The 19,225-nt window shown below is 46.8% G+C and overlaps 1 protein-coding gene across 1 annotated transcript in view; it reads right to left on the bottom strand.

The window, feature by feature from the left end:
- Nucleotides 1-1,341: 1,341 nt before the first annotated feature.
- The window catches only part of CASR (calcium sensing receptor), a 167,026-nt gene continuing 149,142 nt past the window's right edge, over nt 1,342-19,225 (bottom strand). Inside the window, exon 7 of the mRNA XM_034787837.1 lies at nt 1,342-4,197. Coding sequence (XP_034643728.1) covers nt 2,846-4,197 — 1,352 coding nt within the window. The 3' untranslated portion in view covers nt 1,342-2,845. The remainder of the gene's footprint in view (nt 4,198-19,225) is intronic.

A 19,225-nucleotide genomic window follows, 5' to 3' on the forward strand; every position in this document is an offset into this window, starting at 1 on the left:
TCTGGTGATTTGTAAAGTCTGCAGAAGTGATTCTGCCAGGTGAGTCTCAGTTATGTTTACCATTTCGCAGATGATCTATTGAACCAAGACATAAGTCTTTTGGAAACTATTCTCAGGGTTAGGCTAGAATCCCACTTGTCTTATTCTTTAGCTACTCCTGCCATCTACTGTCCATTTCTTTTCACTCAGTTAAAGCCAGAGACCAAGATTTTCAAAATTGGGTGCCTGAAATTGGGCTCCTAAGTCCATATTTAAGCACCTATATATGCAGCCTGATTTTTAGAAGTGTTGAGTACCTTTGGCTTCAATGGCAGAGCCTACTTTTAAAAATTATTCCACAGTGTGTATTTTTAAGTTTTCTTCCTGCTGTTTAATTGTTTTGATCAAATGTCATTTTAATATGTTGGTCACTTAATTAATTTGCTGCTGTTTTTCTACATATAATCATAAACTCTGCCTGTCACAGGTGTATGCACACACAGCAATGAAAAGGTTAATTAATCCCTACCTTGAAAAAGTGTCTCTTCAAGTTCAGACTACCCTTATGTTTCCCACAATATTCCTCCTCAGCTAACGGTGCAGATAGTAAAACAAGCCCTTACATGGCAATATCACCCAGAAGGTTTATTTTCTTGCCCTGACCAAAAAAACCCAATGACAACCTAACAACAATAGTAATAAAAGAATAATGAGGTTTTAACCAAGGTGTTTCCACAGACCTTTGTTTGTCTCTGTTCAAGGTAAGTCTAAGGCCAACCTACTCTGCTGCAGTGATCTAGAGTATGTGGTAGTATTTTGAGAGAAGATTATAATCGATTCACACAGGCTGATAACTGTTACACAGAGGGAGCTAAATTAACTTTATCTCAAGATTGGATGTTTTTCTAACAGACGTGCTCTAGGAACTATTTTGGGGAAGTTCTAGGGATGGTGTTATGCAGGAAGTCAGACTAGATGACCACAGTGGTCCCTTATGGCCTTGGAATCTATGTGGCAATGAATCCCTGACGTACCCCATTGTCTCAAGTGTGGCCATACAGGTGCATTATTTCTCTGATCCATCCACATGCCAAATTTTCACATCAGTGAGTTCATTTAAAACAGGGGTAGGCAACCTATGGCATGCGTGCCGAAGGCGGCACACGAGCTGATTTTCAGTGGCACTCACACTGCCCAGGTCCTAGCCATTGGTTCGGGAGGCTCTGCATTTTAATTTAATTTTAAATGAAGCTTCTTAAATATTTTAAAAACCTTATTTACTTTACATGCAACAATAGTTTAGTTATATATTATAGACTTAGAGAAAGAGACCTAAAAATGTTAAAATGTATTACTGGCACATGAAACCTTAAATTAGAGTGAATAAATGAAGACTGGGTACACCACTTCTGAAAGGTTGCCAACCCCTGATTTAAAACATCCTCAAAGTGGGTGAGAGAGGAGTGGGCACATCTTATCAAAAATTGGAGGCACTTGGGTCAACCTTGAGAAGGCCACTGAAGAGAGTGTCTTTAAAGATCTCTTCTGCTCCCCTCTCAACCCTTAAAGCTTCTCGTTCAGATAAAGATGTGTCCTGTACCATATACCTCTTCAAGATGGACCAGGACTGAAACGCTTGCTCTGGCTCACCTACCCTATAACCCCTCCCCTCCCCCCAAGCTTGGCTGCTCCAAAATATTCAGCTGACCCTTACCTCTGTGCATGACACAAAACCCAAAACATCTGGCTGCTCATATGCATTTCCCCATACTGCACCCAGCCACCTGTCTATGTGTGCCTCTCTAATACTCATCTTTCCTTTGGCTACACCCAAACATACCCACTTTTTGGGGACAGTTTCCCCATCTTGACGTGTGTGTGTGTGACACTTCATTAACCATATAACTACTAGGAACATAATCACTCATTGATACATCTCATTGAGCTCTCTCAACATTCTCCCTTGTGGCAAACTGTCCTCCCTCTCCACCAAAATAGGCAGCCTGGGGGTGACAACATGTCAATGGGAACAAACCAACAGGCCACTAGTAACTCGATCTAATGCACTGATGTCTATGAAGAATATTGTCCAGCATTCACTACTGCTCACACTGGCAGCAACAGGAAGCAGGGGTTGGAACATCTTATATAAATAGCAGGGAGCACCGTCTGTCATTTTAAATACTTTACATGTTCCGACTGTTGGTGTACAAAGCATTCAGAATATTTATGTATTTGTTTTATTTTTAAAGGACCCCTTTCCCCAGGTCAAACTGGAAGTCCTGTTTTAGTAAAGCTGAGTCCTTTCCTTGGTCTAACATGGTTAGAGATCTCACATGTAGGATACAGAGGGACTATTATACACAATGGGGAAGAGGGGTATTATACATCAATGTAAAAGCAGAGTAAAATGAAATTGCCTAAATGCCTACAGCCAGCTGAGCTGCAGTCTGGCAGGCAAGATCGACAATGGCAAGGCAGTAGGCACAGTTTTACTAAAACCCATCTGGAGAAAATTTTCACTTGTCCTTTCAAGATGTCCTGATCCCGATTTCTTTAAAACAAACACAATGTCAGTACAAGGGTTCCTAGATGTAGACTTCTGATAGTCTGTCCTCCTGTGTGTCCTTTGGAGGTGAGGGTCTCTTTGCTTGTACTAACAATAAGGTGTGGTGGCTACATCTCAGATCTGTCCTTGGTGTCTTTCCCAAAGAAGAAAGCAGGTGAGCTGGTTTCTCTGGAGAACTGTGGTGGATTTTATCATTTTTGTTTGTTAAAAATGTATTGTGTTCTCTGTGACGGAGCCACCTCCACTACCTATAAAATTCTGGGAATTTGCTGACGGCAGAGGAGGCTCTTCTGGGATTTACACCTCTTGTTTGGTTTCTCCCACTCCTGACTCCTGTAAGCTTGACTCTTGTCTTGAAGGTGCCTGGAAGCCAGGCTCTACACCTAGGGGTTCGCTGTTCTGTAGGGGAAGCAGGGCCTTGTGCCGCATCAGGCTGTCATCACTGTTTTGGACTTCTAGGGAGTTCCTGTGCTTGGCATTCTTGTTGGCCACAGAGTTCTTCTGGGGCTCCTCAAAGCTCAATGACAGGGTGACAGTCCCACTGCCAAAGCTGACTTTTTGCTTGCATCCACGCTTCTGCTGCTGCCGCTCCGTGGAGGTAGGCAGAGGACAGGGGTCTTCATGGTTGCTCTTGCTACTCATGGAGGATGATGGGGTAGAGCCCGTGGAACCACCTAAACTGTTAGACCTCTTACGTGACACGTTGCTACGTCTCAGTGTGGCCCTGGCTGCTACTTTGAAGGCATGTGCAGCTGTACTGCAGCGCACTTCCTCGATGGTGTTGCGGGAAGGCTTAAAGAGGATGATGTAGACTTTGTTGAAGAAGATGCAGGCCAACTGCCCAAAGCTGGCAGCCAGGATGGCAATCACCTCCACTGCTGAGACAAACTTGCCATAGGTACTGGCATAGGCAGGTATGAAGGAGATCCAGACAATGAAGAAGATCAGCATGCTGAAGGTGATGAACTTGGCCTCGTTGAAGTTCTCTGGCAGCTTCCGAGATTTGAAAGCGAAGAAGAAGCAGATGGCAGCCAGGAGGCAGGTGTAACCAATCAGGAAGCCCAGAGCCATCAGGGAGCCCTCATGGCAGGTGAGGAAGATGATCTCATCCTCCAACTCATGGTTCCGGTAGCTGGAAGGGGGAGCTGTGTAGAGCCAGATCACACAGATGATGATCTGCACAAAAGTACACAAGAAGACCAGAAGGAACTGCAGGTTGAGGCCCCACCATTTGCGATGGAGGCTTGTAGGGATCTTGGCTTCAAAAACCAGCAGGACGCGATTGGTCTTTACCAGGATGCAGGAGATGCAGAGGACAAAGCTGATACCAAAGGCTGGCTGCCGTAAACGGCAAGTCCAATCCTGAGGCTGGCCAATGAAGAATAGTGAGCTGGAGAAACAGCACAGCAGGGAAAACAGGAGGAGGTAGGACAACTCGCGGTTTGTGGCCTTGACAATGGGTGTATTGCGGAATTTGGTGAAGACCCCAAGAACAAAAGAGGTCAGGAAAATTCCCAGCACAGCAAAGAGAGTAAGAGCTATTCCAAAGGGCTCTGTCCAGGACAGGAACTCTATCTGCTTGGGGATGCAGGATGTGTGGTTTTCGTTGGACCAGAAATCCTTGGTGCACTTCTTACAAGTACTCGCATCTGCAAAATAAATAACACTGGATGAACAAGTCTGTTAGACTAGAGGGCCACCCAAAATAAAATGGGGCAATGTATAGCTCCCTTCATCTTAAATACAGAAGTGCTTCCTATAAGAGATTACAGGTTCTGGCATATAATGCTCTGAATCAGGAAGGAACATTGCATGATGGGACCTGTAGCCTCTCAGGAACCATAGGTCTGTATTAAAGATGAAGGCCATTTATGAGCCACACGATAAAGTTTTGGGGCTGCACTCCAGCTTTTCAGACCAATTTCTTGGGAGAATTTTAGAATGTTTAAGTACTAGCTGGTAGACAGTGCACACTGTACTGCTCCTATCTTATCTATCTTATCTCACATACCTACTTCCTCCATCATCATGGTGGTATCTGAGTCCTTCTGGCTGACTTGATAACAAATGATGAAAATCAAAAGAATATGCTAGCTTCTTTAGCTGCACTGGGATCCCACCTCTCATCCTAGGGAGGTAAATCTTGAATGCATTTAAACTGTTCGTTTTAAGCAGACCATCAGTGCCCTTGATTCCCCCATATCTTAAAACCCTCACTTGAGAATGGCAGGGAAAGGGAACCCTGATGTTGTCTTTATGTTGTTCTAATCATGCACAACACAACGTCCCACAAAAACACACAGAAGAGAAATTTGGATGTCTACCAGGTGCGTCCAGGCCTTTCAGTATGTGCCTGTGTAAAACACATGGAATGTAGGTGTGTGATTATATCTCCCTCTAATAGCTGGCATTTCACTCAAATGGGGCTGGTAATTTTGGTGCTGAAGATCTCTGTGGATGACCTGTGGTGGGATTTCATTATAAGTTTAGAACCTACACTTCAGCCATCAGCACCACAGTGCTGTGAGCTGACAAAGCATTCTGAGTACTGATTTGCAAATAACTCTATCAGCTGTCCCACACCCTTTTGTTTTCAGAGCTTTCTATCTGAGTACCGATTACAGCCACAGAACATGGCTCTTAAACTGGAATGAGGCATTTGACTGATATTAATAATGCAGCCAATAATGCTCCACTAATGAGGGCAGAATATTCTGAACTCTTTCTGGAAAAGAGGTGACATCATGGGCCGTGACGTGCCCAAAGGACTCTTCCATGGTCATTGTTGAAGGTTATTCTTTAAATCTGCTTAAAAATAACAATAGCCATTAAAATACTGAAAAACAATAAATAAATTAAATAAACCAGGGTTCTTCAGAATCTGTTAACAAATGCTCCTCTATGATATCTCTCTCCTAATGTTTAGTTGGTCTTTTGTAAATTGTTCATGTGAGAAAATGTGAATAGAGAAAAAAGACCACTGTTACTATAGAACAGAATGTGTAATTTAGGTATTTCATTAACATTAATTCAGTCAAAAGTATAGTAATTTATTATATACTATTTTATAGCCTTTTCATCTCACTGGCCTTTGCAAACTGTACACTACTTCACACACCATTGAAATGCAGCCACCTATCAGAACCTGGGACCGTGGGGTTTCTGGGCTGCTGACACTTCCGCATCACCATTGGAAGCTTAGGCAGGGTTTCTGCTGGAGAACCCTAGCTAGACACTGCAGGAAGTACCTTCCCGCAGGGCTTGAGTGGCAGCCTCCTGCATCCCTCTGATTGGCTCTTGCTGGTATATAAACCAAGAAGCCATCACGGGGAGCTGTCTGAGAAATGCCACAAACAGCCTACATGCTTCCGCTCCAGACGTTGCCTTGCTGTGGATCGTAGAGTCTGGCTTCTGATCCTGGTTCATTTCCAACTCCGCTACTTGCCAGTTGTCTGTAACCTGGTGCCTGACCCTGACTTCTTGGTATCCTGACCCAGATTGAGCCTGACTCCGCTTCTCATCTCGACTGCAACTTGGTAATGATGGAAGGGGCAGGCTGCCCTCCGACCACAGCCCCCTGAGGGCCTGGGACTTGCAGGACCAAGTCATCTGCCTGCACGCAGAAAACCTAATGCTACAGGCCCAAGTGAGGTAGCTCACTGCCGAAGCACAGAGCCTATGTGACCAGCTAGCACACTCACAGGGAGAAGCAGCTACGCTATGGGCCTGAATCGGCTCCCACAGTGCCACTGCCCGAATGGCTTGGTGGGGACTGCCGGAAATTCTGGGGGTTGCTGAACCAATGCGGCTGCTCCTCCTGCTCTGTCCCAGTACATACTCCACAGACCAAACAAAGGTGCGGCTAGTAGTCAGCCTTCTTACCAGCAAAATGCTTGCTTGGACATCCCCATTGGAGCAGAACAGCCTAGTGCTCTCAAACTGTGATGCCTTCCAGAAAGCCTTCTCGACCTTTTTTGAGGACCCACATTGGATCTGCTCCACAGAGGCTGCCCTCTGGAAGCTTAACCAAGGGAAAGGGCTGGTCATCTCCTATACTGCACATTTCCAATGGCTTGCGGCTGATGTCAAATGGAATGGAGCAGCCCAACTATACCAATTCTGGTGGAGACTCAGTGAGGATGTAAAAGATGAGCTAGCTTGCATTGAAAGCCCCACTTGCCTAGAGGTCTTTCTTGATATTACTCATCCTGTGCATTGACTCTCAGTTGCATAGGGGAGGGAAGAAAGCAGGGGAGCCTAATGCCCCCATGCAAAAGGGTTACTCGCCCTGTGCAGTAACTGAGGTTCTTCGAGATGTGTGTCCCTATGGGTGCTCCACTGTAGGTGTGACAGCACCCCCTGTACCTGGGATCAGAGATCTTCGCCAGCAGTGCCCATCGGACCGCACATGTGCCCTTTCCCTCTCTCCTGCTGTGTGCAGGATGTATATATAGTGCTGTGCAGTCCGATCGCCCCCAGTTCCTTCTCTGCCACAGAGTTTGTTTTTGGCTCCAAAGCAGAGGTGAGGAGGGCAGGTAGTAGAGCACCCATAAGACACACATCTCGAAGAACCTCAGTTACTGCACAGGGTGAGTAACAACTTCTTCTTTGAGTGATGTCCCTATGGGTGCTCCACTGGAGGTGACTAGAAAGTAGTGCCCCTTGTTGGAAGGCTGTTTCTTTGAAGCAACATGTACTGCTGAGGAGAGGACAGCATCTCTAAGGAGAGTGTCCATTGAGGCATCATGCCTAATAGCATAGTGCCAGGTCAAAATGTGGCAGCCTTATAAATGTCATCAGTGGGGACATTATTAAGAATGGCAATCGAGGGAGATAACAAACGTGTGGAATGTGTTCTGATTGAAGAAGGAATTTGTCTATCATGGAGTTCGTAAGATAAACGTATTGTGACAGACCCAGACCAGTGGGGTACAGGAGTCTGGTAGAGGGCAAATATACTGGTATTTGGATGAGTAGTTTGCTGTTCCCTGAGTGACCAGAGCAGGGGCTGCACTAGAGTAATCAGGAACCTGCTAGAACCAGTTAAGGCAGGCAGGCTAATTAGGACACCTGGAGCCAATTAAGAAGAAGCTGCTAGAATCAATTAAGGCAGGCTAATCAAGGCACCTGGGTTTTAAAAGGAGCTCACTTCAGTATGTGGTGCGAGTGTGAGGAGCTGGGAGCAAGAGGCACAAGGAGCTGAGAGTGAGAGGGTGTGCTGCTGGAGGACTGAGGAGCACAAGCGTTATCAGACACCAGGAGGAAGGTCCTGTGGTGAGAATAAGGAAGGTGTTTGGAGGAGGCCATGGGGAAGTAGCCCAGGGAGTTGTAGCTGTCATGCAGCTGTTACAGGAGGCACTATAGACAGCTGCAGTCCACAGGGTCCTGGGCTGGAACCCAGAGTAGAGGGTGGGCCTGGGTTCCCCCCAAACCTCCCAATTGACCTGGACTGTGGGTTCTTCCAGAGGGGAAGGTCTCTGGGCTGTTCCCCAACCCACATGGTGAATCTCTGTGGCAAGAAAATCCACCAATAAGCGCAGGACCCACCAAGATAGAGGAGGAACTTTGTCACAGTATACACCGGGAGATCCATTTAGAGAAGCATTGTTTAGATATAGCTGTGCCTCTGATCTTTCAGTGGTGGAGAGGAATAATCATGGCAATTTCTGGAAGGGGTTAGTCCTATCCAAGTAGATGACTACTGTGCGCCTCCCATCTAGGATGTGTAGAGCCACCTCCTGTTGATTACCGTGAGGCTTCAGGACAAAGCAAGGGAGCTGTATCGGTTGACTGAGATGAAAACACTGTGTATGGTGGATATGCCATGAGGGCCATGATTTTGCTCACCTGTCTAGCAGAGGTGACTGGCGACAAGAAAGACTGTGTTCATTGATAGGTGTTTGTAAGAACAAGTTGCCACTGATTCAAACGGGGGCTTTCAGGGAACGTAGGACTAGGCTGGGGTCACACGCTGGGATTGGGTCTCATATATGGGGATAGAGATTTTGAATACACCTCAAGAAGCGCTTTGTGAGCAGGTGTCTGAAGACAGAGTGGATGTAAATAGGGGAGTGACGGGTAGTGATTGCCACCAAGTGTACCCTAATAGAGCTATTGGCCAATCCTGACTATTTAAGGTGGAGAATGTAGGCAAAAATAAGGGGCAACAGAGTGTGTGCTGCATCAACCCGGTGTGAGGCACTCCAGCAGTGAAATCTAGTTCATTTGTGAATGCACGTTCATCTGGTCATCTCACACCTGTTATTCAAAAGTTTGACTGCATCTGAGCGGGTTATTTCCGGATCCTGGGACCATAGAGGAGCCAGGATTTGAGGTGGACATCTATGGATTGGGATGGAGATGCGTCCTGTGAAAGGAGCCACGGTATTAGGTGGAGAGAGATCGGTCGGCATACCATCATGCGTAGAAGGTAAATGTAACAGACCTATTATGGCCATGTTGGAGCTATTAGTATGACAGGAGGTCGGTCCGCCTATATTTTGCAAAGTGCTCAAATAGGAGGGAAAAAGGAGGGAAGACCTAAGGGAGTGGTGCATCCCAGGTTTTGAGGAACACATCCCCCAGCGATTTGTGCCCCAGTCCCACCCTGGAACAGAATTAAGTGCAATGGGCATTGTGTTGAGTGGCAAAGAGATATATGGTGGGATAGCCCCATCGGTTGAATATGGGTTGAAGTGCTCGCAAAGCCAGCTCTCACTCATGATTGTATGAGAACATCCTGCTCAGTGCATCCACAGTGGTGTTCTGGTGCCCTGGGAGGTACGTGGCTAAAATGGAGATGTCATTTTGGATACACCAGTTCCACAGTTTGATCGCCTACAAGCATAAAGAGTGGGACCTCTGTTCACCCACCCCATTGATGTAATACATGCAGGCAAGATTGTCCATCATCTCTCTGATGGTATGATGTTTGAAAAGAGGTAGGAAATGTTGGCAGGCATTGCGGACTGCTCATAGTTCTAGGAGGTTGATGTGTAAGATGGAGTCAGTGGACGACCATCTGCCCTGCACTGTGTGTTCATGTATATGCGCTCCCCCAACTGACTAGGGAGGCATCGGTGGTTAGGAACATAGTTGGTGATGATTGTAGGAAAGGAACTCTAACACAAACGTAGCTGGGCTGTGTCCATACAGCAGTGAGTCCTTGACTCGCCTCGGCATGGATAAAAGTTTGTGAATGCTGTGCTTGTGGGGGAGGTATATAGTACGGAGCCATGCTTGAAGACATTGCATGTGCAGTCTTGCGTGCCTGACCACAAACGTGGCTGCTGCCATGTGGCCTGGAAGCACGTTCATGCAGAGATCTGGAGGGCAGACCCGAGCGGCGGATATCAGACCCATTAAAGTGAGAATCTGAGGTTGTAGGATGGCTCTGGCTTGTATGGCATCCAACTATACTCCGATGAATTCCAGCTGTTGTACTGGCGTTAGAGTGGAGTTTTCTAGGTTCACAAGGAGGTCTAGCTTTGTGAACAGATCCACTGTTACACAGACGGCTCGGAGAGCATTGATTTTGGATGGGGCCTTGAGGAGACAATAGTGCAAGTATGGGAAAATGATGATTCCTTGTTTCCTTTGGTAGGCCGTGACTACCGTGAGGACCTTGGAGAACACCCGAGGCACAGTGAATTGTCCAAAGTGTAGTACTTTGTAGTTGTCAGTGCCCATGACTAACTGGAGGAATTGTCTGTGAACAGGATGTATGGAAATATGAAAGTATGCATTTTGGAAGTCAAGGGCCAAGAACCAGCCCCCCTGTTTTTTAGATTCTGAAGGTCTAGGATGGGACACCTACCAGCGGACTTCTTCTGACTCAGCCTTGTGTATTGTAGTGCCGTTGAGGGATGTATTGTTGAATTTGGGATTCCGGGGGGAGTTGGTACTTCGCCGAACGTCTCTTTGGTGCTGGCGTGTATATCCTGAGAGAATGAAGTATAGCTGGGGAATCTTTAAGGGAGTGCAGAGAGTTTTCTGTATGCTCCGAGAATAGTTTCTGACCTTCGAATGGTAAGTCCTCTACTGATAAGTCATGGCAGAGTGCCTCCAATTTGGAGTAGTTCAGATAATTATACTTCATAATTTGAAATCCTAAATTGGAGCATGGCTGAAGAATATGTCTTGTATCCAAATAGGTCCAGGCGTTTCCAATCTCTGCCTGGATGACCATATAGAGATTGATATTGACGGCTTCTCTTCTGCACCACATTGACCACCAAAGAAGCAGGATGGGATACGAAAATAAAAATTCAGGATCCTTCTCCAGACTATAATATTTTTTGTCAGCATGTTTGCAGGTCAGAGAGATGGAAGCCACGGTCTGCCACAGAACTTTGACGGGGTTGAGAAGAGCCTCATTGATAGATAGTGTGATCTTTGAGAAAGAGGATATGTGGAAGATATTCAGCAGTTTATGCTGCTGGTCTTTGCCTTCCTCCAATAGAATCTATAGGGAGTCTGCCATCCTATGGAATAGATCTTGAAAGTGCCTGAAGTTGTCGGCAGATGCAGGGGGTGGAGGCTGTAGTAAGTGAAGGCCCTAATGAATGCCCAGTATGAGGCCTGAGGCCTGAACCAAACTAAAGTAATGGTCAAGACTTTGCTAATATAAAGCAAAGTTAAGCTGTGAGCAAAAGGCAGGCCCTGCTCACAGAAGCTGGCAAGGAAAGGGCTGATGTTGCATAAATATATATTCATCTTGCATAGTTAAAGTATAAACATGGTACCAAGATACACTATACTGGAACATTCCACAGATAACATGGAACAGGCCGACCCATCCCAATGACGGGGCAAAAGGGTAAAATGATGGATAGAGTTGTTTTGATCGAACCAACAGGTACAAGGTGCGAGGCGGCACCTTACTACGTAGAGGGGTTGCACCTCAATACGTCAGGAGTGATGTGTAACTTGTTTGTACCTGTGTATAAGAATGTATCCCCTGGGGTGGTGTCCTTGTCCAGCCGAGGGGGCAGTGGAAAGTCCCGCCACTGAGCTGAGTCCATTGCCGAGCGGCACTTTCTAGCAGTATGCCCGGTAGACTAAGTAATCTACGGGGAACTGAAATTGTGTCAGGGTCGCAATAAACCTGGCCGAGGTGCCTTTGTACCTTACTAGACTCTGTGGTCATTGGGGATTCTCGTCGGGTTTGCTGTGCCAGCTATCTGCAGAGCTGGGGCAGCACACAGAGGGAACACACGCACGCAGCCGAGTGATATCAACAGGAGAAAGCAGAAGCACCACACCAGTAGCATCTCACAACAGAGGCATAATCACCTCGTCAGGTGAGGAGGAGGAGGAAAAATGTAAAGTTGGGAAAGCCTCCTCTTCCTGCCCTTCCTCCTGTTTTTCCTCCTCAGTGGGTACCAGTGGCAGTTTGACTTCCTGAGGGCAAGAGACTGATGGAGAAGGGAGAAGTGTAGGTCTCTGGCTTTGCTCTCTGGGACCAAATTCCCGAATTGTGCCCTGTACATAGCCCAAGGGTCCCAATATGACTAGTTTGGTGGAAGTGTGTGATAGGATCACCTATGAATAAACAACCTGGAACTGGGGTACTACTGTGCCCCCTTAATTCTCTAGCCTGGGCTGTCTCTTACAATACTTTTCTAGTGAAAAGCAGCAAACCCCTCCGGGTGCTGTTATCACTCAGTACAACAGCAGGTGTGGCACTGGAATGCGTTACCTAGGGAGGTGGTGGAGTCTCCTTCCTTGGAGGTTTTTAAGGCCCGGCTTGACAAAGCCCTGGCTGGGATGATTTAGTTGGGAATTGGTCCTGCTTTGAGCAGGAGGTTGGACTAGATGACCTCCTGAGGTCCCTTCCAACCCCGATATTCTATGATTCTATGTGGAGCCCCACACCCAGCTAAATTGCATGAATTCTCCCTGAGCCACTCATGAATCACACAGAGAAAGGCACCAGCAAATCTCCCAAGCCCTCAGCCTTGCACTGTGGAATATACCATCTTGCCCTCATCAGGCGCCTGACCAGTATAAGTTTATTACCCACTTCACCCCTCCCTTGATGTGGAGAGGACACACACTAGCCTTTGTAAACTGAGTTGAGATTTCCCAAGCATTTCAACCAAAATACACTGTTTTAGGTAAAATATTAAACAGATTTATTAACCACAGAAAGATAGATTTTAGTGATTATAAGTGGAAAGCACAAAAGGTCAGAGATAGTTACCAAAGAAAATAAAAGGCAAGCTCACAGTCTAAATCTTAAACCTTATTAGACTAGGCAGTATTTGGATCAAGCAGTTCTCTCACCCTACTAGATGTTAATTTTTTAATACACAGGCTTCCCCTTTAAACCTGGGACCAGTCTCCTCAGTTCAAGTCTTTGTCTTCCCAGTGTTCTTATTGCTCACAGTGTAGGTGGGGGAGGAGAAAGGCAAAGGCATGATGCCACTGTCCCCTATTTTATATCCTCAGTCCATATGCCTGGAAAACACTAGCCCAGACATGTCCTGGTGGGCTTTGCTGAGTCAGAGTTGAGCAATCCCCATTGTGTGATGCTTGTGCAGCCCTCTTACAGCCTTCTTACAGTACAACTCCCCTACTGACTAATGGTCACTTAACACCCTCCTGGGAGTTGATCACCACCTAGCAGTAGAGACTCTCAAACTTACAACATATTTCAGTAACAGCCATACAGCAAAATCTCATAACTTCATACACATTAACGATCTACATATTTGGACAGAACAGTGGGTTTCAGCAGATCATGACCTTTCATATGATATCTTACATGGCATGCTTTGTATAAAATATATCATAATTATATGACAAGGGTGAATATGGGGGTTCCAGAGTGCTGCTTTGAGGTACAGAGTGCCATAGAGTGACACATGTGGCTGCATCCATGGTCGTCCCTGTCAGAACTGGGGGCCAGAGGTAGTTTGCATATAGTGAGGATAAGCCAGTGCAATTTGTCCAGTAGTCGAGGGAACAATGGAGCCCTCGTCATCCTCTACTTTCTCCTCCTCACTGGGGAAGGGAGGTGCTGTTCTCAGCGGAGAGAGGGAGGAATTTCCAGAGTCCAGAGAGGAGGGTAGAAGTGGGCAGAGGTTCTGTTGAAGAAGTGAGGACTTACTTGGTGCCGATGGCTTTGTTGGTGCCAGAAATGGTGTTGGTGCCATAGCTCCTGCACATGGGCCGCCTCAGTCCCCAGAGCTAGGAAACGGTGCAGAGGGCTGAAGGTCTGCGCAGATAGGGTCTTTAGACAGTTTCTTTGAGTCGGTACCAGAGGTACTCAGACAAGCCCTGGACCTGTGTCCCTGTCGGATGAGGTTGAAGCCACCAACCTAGCTGGGGATGGTATTCTGGCAGGCTGTGCCTCAAGAGTGTGAGGAGGAGGAAGCCCGTTTCTTGTCAAATGCACGATTACAGGATGACTTTCTTTTCACAGTGTGTGGAGTCAGCTGATGACCTGGCAGAGCATGAGGGCCTCTGAGGGGAAGAGTCCGGGCCCAGGTTCATTGCTACATGTAACGATTTCTTCATGAGGAGAAATTTCAATCTAATGTCCCTTTCTTTCCTGGCTCTGGGTTTTAGGCCGAGGCAATGGGAACATTTTTTTGAGGGATGTGTCCCTCTGCGTGACAGCGGATACACTGCAGGTGGACATCTGTTATCGAGAAGATGGTCCCACATGAATCACACTTCTCAAATCCGGAAAAGCCGTGCATAAGAGTGAAGGGAAAAGGCTTCCTGGTTGGCAAGGGTGGGAAGCGGGGGAAAACAGAAACCTAAGCTATGAGAAGAACTGTAAAGATAAACAATTTTTTTTAGATAGAATGAAAAAGAAGAAGAAAATACTAATTACACTATCAGGTAAGCGGGCTCTGCTAGCAGATTCCGTCCCAGACCAAAGATGTTAGAGAAGGAACTGGGGGGGTGGTTGGACCACACAGCGCTATATATATGTCCTGCGTGCAGTGCAAAAGGGGGATGGTGCCCATGTGCAGTCCGATGGGCACTGCTGATGAAGATCTCCAAACCCAGGCGCAGGGGGTGCTGCCGCACCTACAGTCGAGCAGCCATAGGGACATCACTTGAAGAACTGCCTGCTACACCAAAGCCTGTAGACCCGAGTCCTGAACTGATATAGGTTTGCCTGGGTTGCAGACGCTTGATCTTGGAGGAGAAAGAATGTCAATGGCAGCTGAAACTCTGTACTGTGGGGTGCCAGGACATGCCCTCGCCTCCTGTCCAGCTTGAAAGAGCTTGGAAAATGGACCAGTCCAAGTCCAGTGTGTGTGGGGGGTACAGCTTGGGCATTACCAGAGCTCCATCCTCTAGAACCACTTTCACCCCTCAAGTAGAACCTGTCCCAGGAACCATGGGGTCTCCCTGCATTTCTAATTGCTGCTGAGGTTGTGAGTCTTTGGGTAGGTGCAGCAGATCCCACCACAACTGGTGATGAGAGATGCTACTGTCAACTTTATAGCCATTAAGGTAGCCCAAATCATCCAGATCCTTCTCTGGCCAAAACCTACCCGAGACCTGGTAGAAATGGTTGATGGGTCGTCTCTGCTGTCAGGACTGGTGACCCAAGAGACCGTTTCCTTAGAGGCCATAGGGGAAGGGCACCAGGAAATAATATGCCTTGATGTGATCCACTCCCCATTCTTCCCAATAATTCTTGGCATTCTTCGGTTATAGCGACATGGCCTGTGTATCTCCTGGTGGTGGAGAAACATTCGCTTCTCCTCTAAATATTGCCAGAAAGTTTGCCTCCAACAATCGACAACCCCCCAGGTGACCTGCAACCAGGGCCCTAGGATAAGATAAGACCCTCGGAAGCGAGATCCCAGATGGCAGGGACTAACCCAGAAAGGAGTAACTCCAGACCAGAACCTCAGCTTCCCCTACAGATACCAAGACTACCTGGGCGTGGTGGAAAAGAAAAACATGGATTCATTACCCCGACATAGGGACTACAACTGTCCAATAGACCTATAACCCAGGGCAAAGGTGCCCTGTGGATGGATATACACCATGCCTGAACCAGAAATGGAGGTACTATGCATGTATATCCAGGAAAATCTCGTAAAGGGCTTCATTCAGAGATCCACCACTTGAGCAGGGGCACCAGTCCTCTTTGTGCAAGAAAAGAACAGATCACTGCACCTCTGCATAGATTATCATGCATTGAATCAGCTGACTATTTGTAACCGGTGCCCCATGCCCCTCATCCTGGAATTGCTGGACTGCCTGATGACTCACGTAGGTTTTGGGGGGGCATACAATCTAGAGCACATAAGGCCTGGGGACGAATGGAAGACTGCTTTTTGTACCTGATATGGGGACTTTGAATACTCAGTAATGCTGTTTGGCTTAACCAGTGCCTTCACAACATTTCAACAGTTCGTAAACAATATGTTCTGGGACATCTTGAACTGTATATAATCACTTATCCCGATGATATACTGGAGTTTTCTGAGAACCCTGAGCAGCACTGTCTGGTCTGTCCTGGATAGACTACGGAGGCATGGTTTCTATGCCAAACTAGAGAAGTGCACTTTTGACCAGACCACCCTTGAAGTTTTATGTTCCCTAGTCTCCCCAGAGGGTACTCAGATGGACCTGTAGAAGATGGAAGCCATGCACAACTGGACAGCACCCCAGCTCCTTTGAGAACTTCAGTGGTTCCTGGACTTTGCAAATTTTTATAGGTGATTCATCGCCAACTTCTCAGAACAAATAACCCCCTGACCTCCCTCCTTCATAAAGCCATTTGATTCACTTGGTCACCCAAAGCCCAGCTCACTTCTGACCGGCTTAAGATCGCCTTCACCACAGCCCTGATACTGGCATACTCTGACCCAATTTTCCTGTTAATAATGGAAGTGGATGTATCCAACATGACCGTCGGGACAGTACTCTTGCAGAGAGTTGGACCCCAGTCAGTTCTGCACCCTTGTGCATTCTGCTCTCAAAAACTCACTCCCCGCAGAGATGAACTATGGAATACTGGACAAGGAGCTCGTCACAATCAAAACTGCATTTGAAGAATGGTGTCACCATCTTGAGGGAGCTTGGCACACAGTACAGGTTTTTACTGACCATAAGAACCCAGAGTATCTCTACAAGGCCCAAGCTTTGAATCAGAGGCAGTTAAAGTGGGCCTTGTTCTTCTCTGAGTTAGAGTTTATTACCTACTGCCTAGGAAACCGAAATGGGAGAGCCAGCACTCTATCACGGAAGGGGAGATACTACCAGGAAAACAAGGAACTTACTTCTGAGACCCCCACCTCCTCAAGCCTAGTAATGTTGTCAATGTCACAATTCAGCAAGACCTGGTCTCCCTTATCAATTCTGCCTTGAAAGAAGACCCACTTGCCCAAAGAACACAGTCTATGCCATTGTGGGCTAAGAGACACTGTTCTTTGAGGGATGGGATAACAAAGTTTGGTGAGTGCATATATGTCCTTCTGGGGTGCCCCTGACTGGAGGTGCTATGACCATGCCACAACGCTCCATTGGTGGGTCACTTTGGCCACCTAAATATCTCCTGCATGGTTGCCCATTTTTTCTGGTGGTCCCACATTCTGGCCAAAGTCTGAGCTTTTGTGAACTCCTGAACATGCTGTACATGTACCAAGATGTTTTGAACGGAAGCCCTCAGTATCTTAGTACCCCTGGAGACTCCAACTAGGCCTTGTTTGGCCATCAGCCTAGACTTCTTTGTGGAGATCCCAGGGTCTGATGGCTGCACAGCAGCCTTACCGTCTGACTAAAATGGTCAACTTCATCCCTGCAACCACCTGCCTTCTGCCAAGACTACTGCTCATCTCCTGACATAGAATGTGGTTCATCTCCATAGACTTGCAGACCACATAGTTTCAGACTGAGGCCCATTCATGTTTCCCTTCTGAAGCCCTATACTGAGAACCTCTTCCCTGACTGAACCCCACCACTACCTCCATTAGTCAAAATGCAGGGTCATGATGAGTAAAAAGTGCATGCCAACCTCAATTCCCAATGGACATGTGGCCGCCTCGTGGACTGGGAAGTCTACAGCCCCGAAGAGCACACTTGGACACTTCCCACATCCACACCCTTGACCTGGTTGGGGAATGCCACAGAACTCCTCACGACTAGCCTGGCCTGGCCCCACCTTAAAGGGGGCCACTGTAAGAACCTGTGGGATTAGAACCTGGGACTGTGGGGTTCTGGACTACTGAAGCTTCTGCATCACCACTGGAAACTTAAGTTGGGTTTCTGCTGGAGGACACTGTGAAGCTAGACATTACAAGAAGTACCGCCCAGCAGGGCCTGAGTGATGGCTCCATGCAGCCCACTGATTGGCTCATGCTGGTATATAAACCAGAAAGCCATCATGAGGAGCTGTCTGAGCAACAACACACACTGTCTGCTTGCTTCCGCTCCAGACCTCGCCTTGCTGTGGATCCTAGACTCCGGCTTCTGACCCTGGTTCATCCCTGACTTTGCTACTGTAACCTGGTACCTGACCTTGGCTTCCTGGTATCCTGACCCAGTTTGACCCTGACTTCACCACTTGCCTCCCACCTGCAACTTGGTGCCTGACCCTGAATTCCTGACCCTGTTCAATTGTGATGCTACCAATTGTCTCCTGACCACAACGTGGTAACTGACCGGTGCACATGGGTCGCCTATGGCCTGGTCCAGACACCACCTCTGGGGTGAAGAGTGGCAATTGTTTAACCGTGTATAACAACACTGTAAAACTGTTTAAGCACAGGAAATGAAAAAAAGTAACGTATCCAACTGAAATAGGAAGAAATTTAGAAAGGCAGAATGAAATCACCCCAGTTGGAATTTTACTAGGGCAGCAGAAACCGCTCCTTAAATCTTGAGAAAAGTGCCAGGGGATCTTTACTTCAGATCTTTACAGAGGTCAGGACCTCTGTTTTCTGTCTAATTCAAAATAAGCTTTTACATACATATTGATTTAATTTCTTATAGTATTTGAATCAAGAAATGTATGGTACCATATTAAAGAATGGTAATTCATTTCTGATATGCGGAGAATGTGATTCACACACGTGGTAGCACATTTTAAATACTGCTGCAGCCTGGACTGTGATGCATGATGCCGGTAAGGGCAAGAAAATGGCTGCACTTTGGAGTGTAGCGTGATTTTGGATGCAGAAATTTGCTGACACAATAATTTGGTTTCATTGTCTGGGATGTGCTCAACCCTGAGGCATCAGTCTGACTGAGACATTGGAAATTCAAAAATTTTCAATTTGCTCTAAAACTGTTATTTTCCCTCCAGAGTGGAACTGTATGGTTTAATCAAACTCTCACTTCAATAGGAGTTGATTTGTGCCTCCAGGTCATATCAATCTGCTTTATTTCCTGCAGAAACTGTGGTAGCCAATTCAATTAAGGGAAATGTTCATCTGTGCAGTGTGAATACGGGGGTGTCTGATTACAATGGATTCTGCTACAGAATGGACTTTATTTCCTGATAAAATGGGGAATATATAAACATATAAAAAGGTGGATGCAAATTGGAATTGAATTATGGAGCATTTCACCTATTGGTTGTTGGGGGACCAAAAGTTATTGCCATGGTGTAGTAGGAATACTGATGTCAGATTCCTGGGTACTGTTTGTGGCTCTTCCACGGGCTTCCTGTGTGCCCTTGAGCAAAACTTTTCCCAT

The sequence above is a fragment of the Trachemys scripta genome, chromosome 1 (assembly GCF_013100865.1).
Source record: "Trachemys scripta elegans isolate TJP31775 chromosome 1, CAS_Tse_1.0, whole genome shotgun sequence".
Lineage (NCBI taxonomy): Eukaryota > Metazoa > Chordata > Testudines > Emydidae > Trachemys > Trachemys scripta.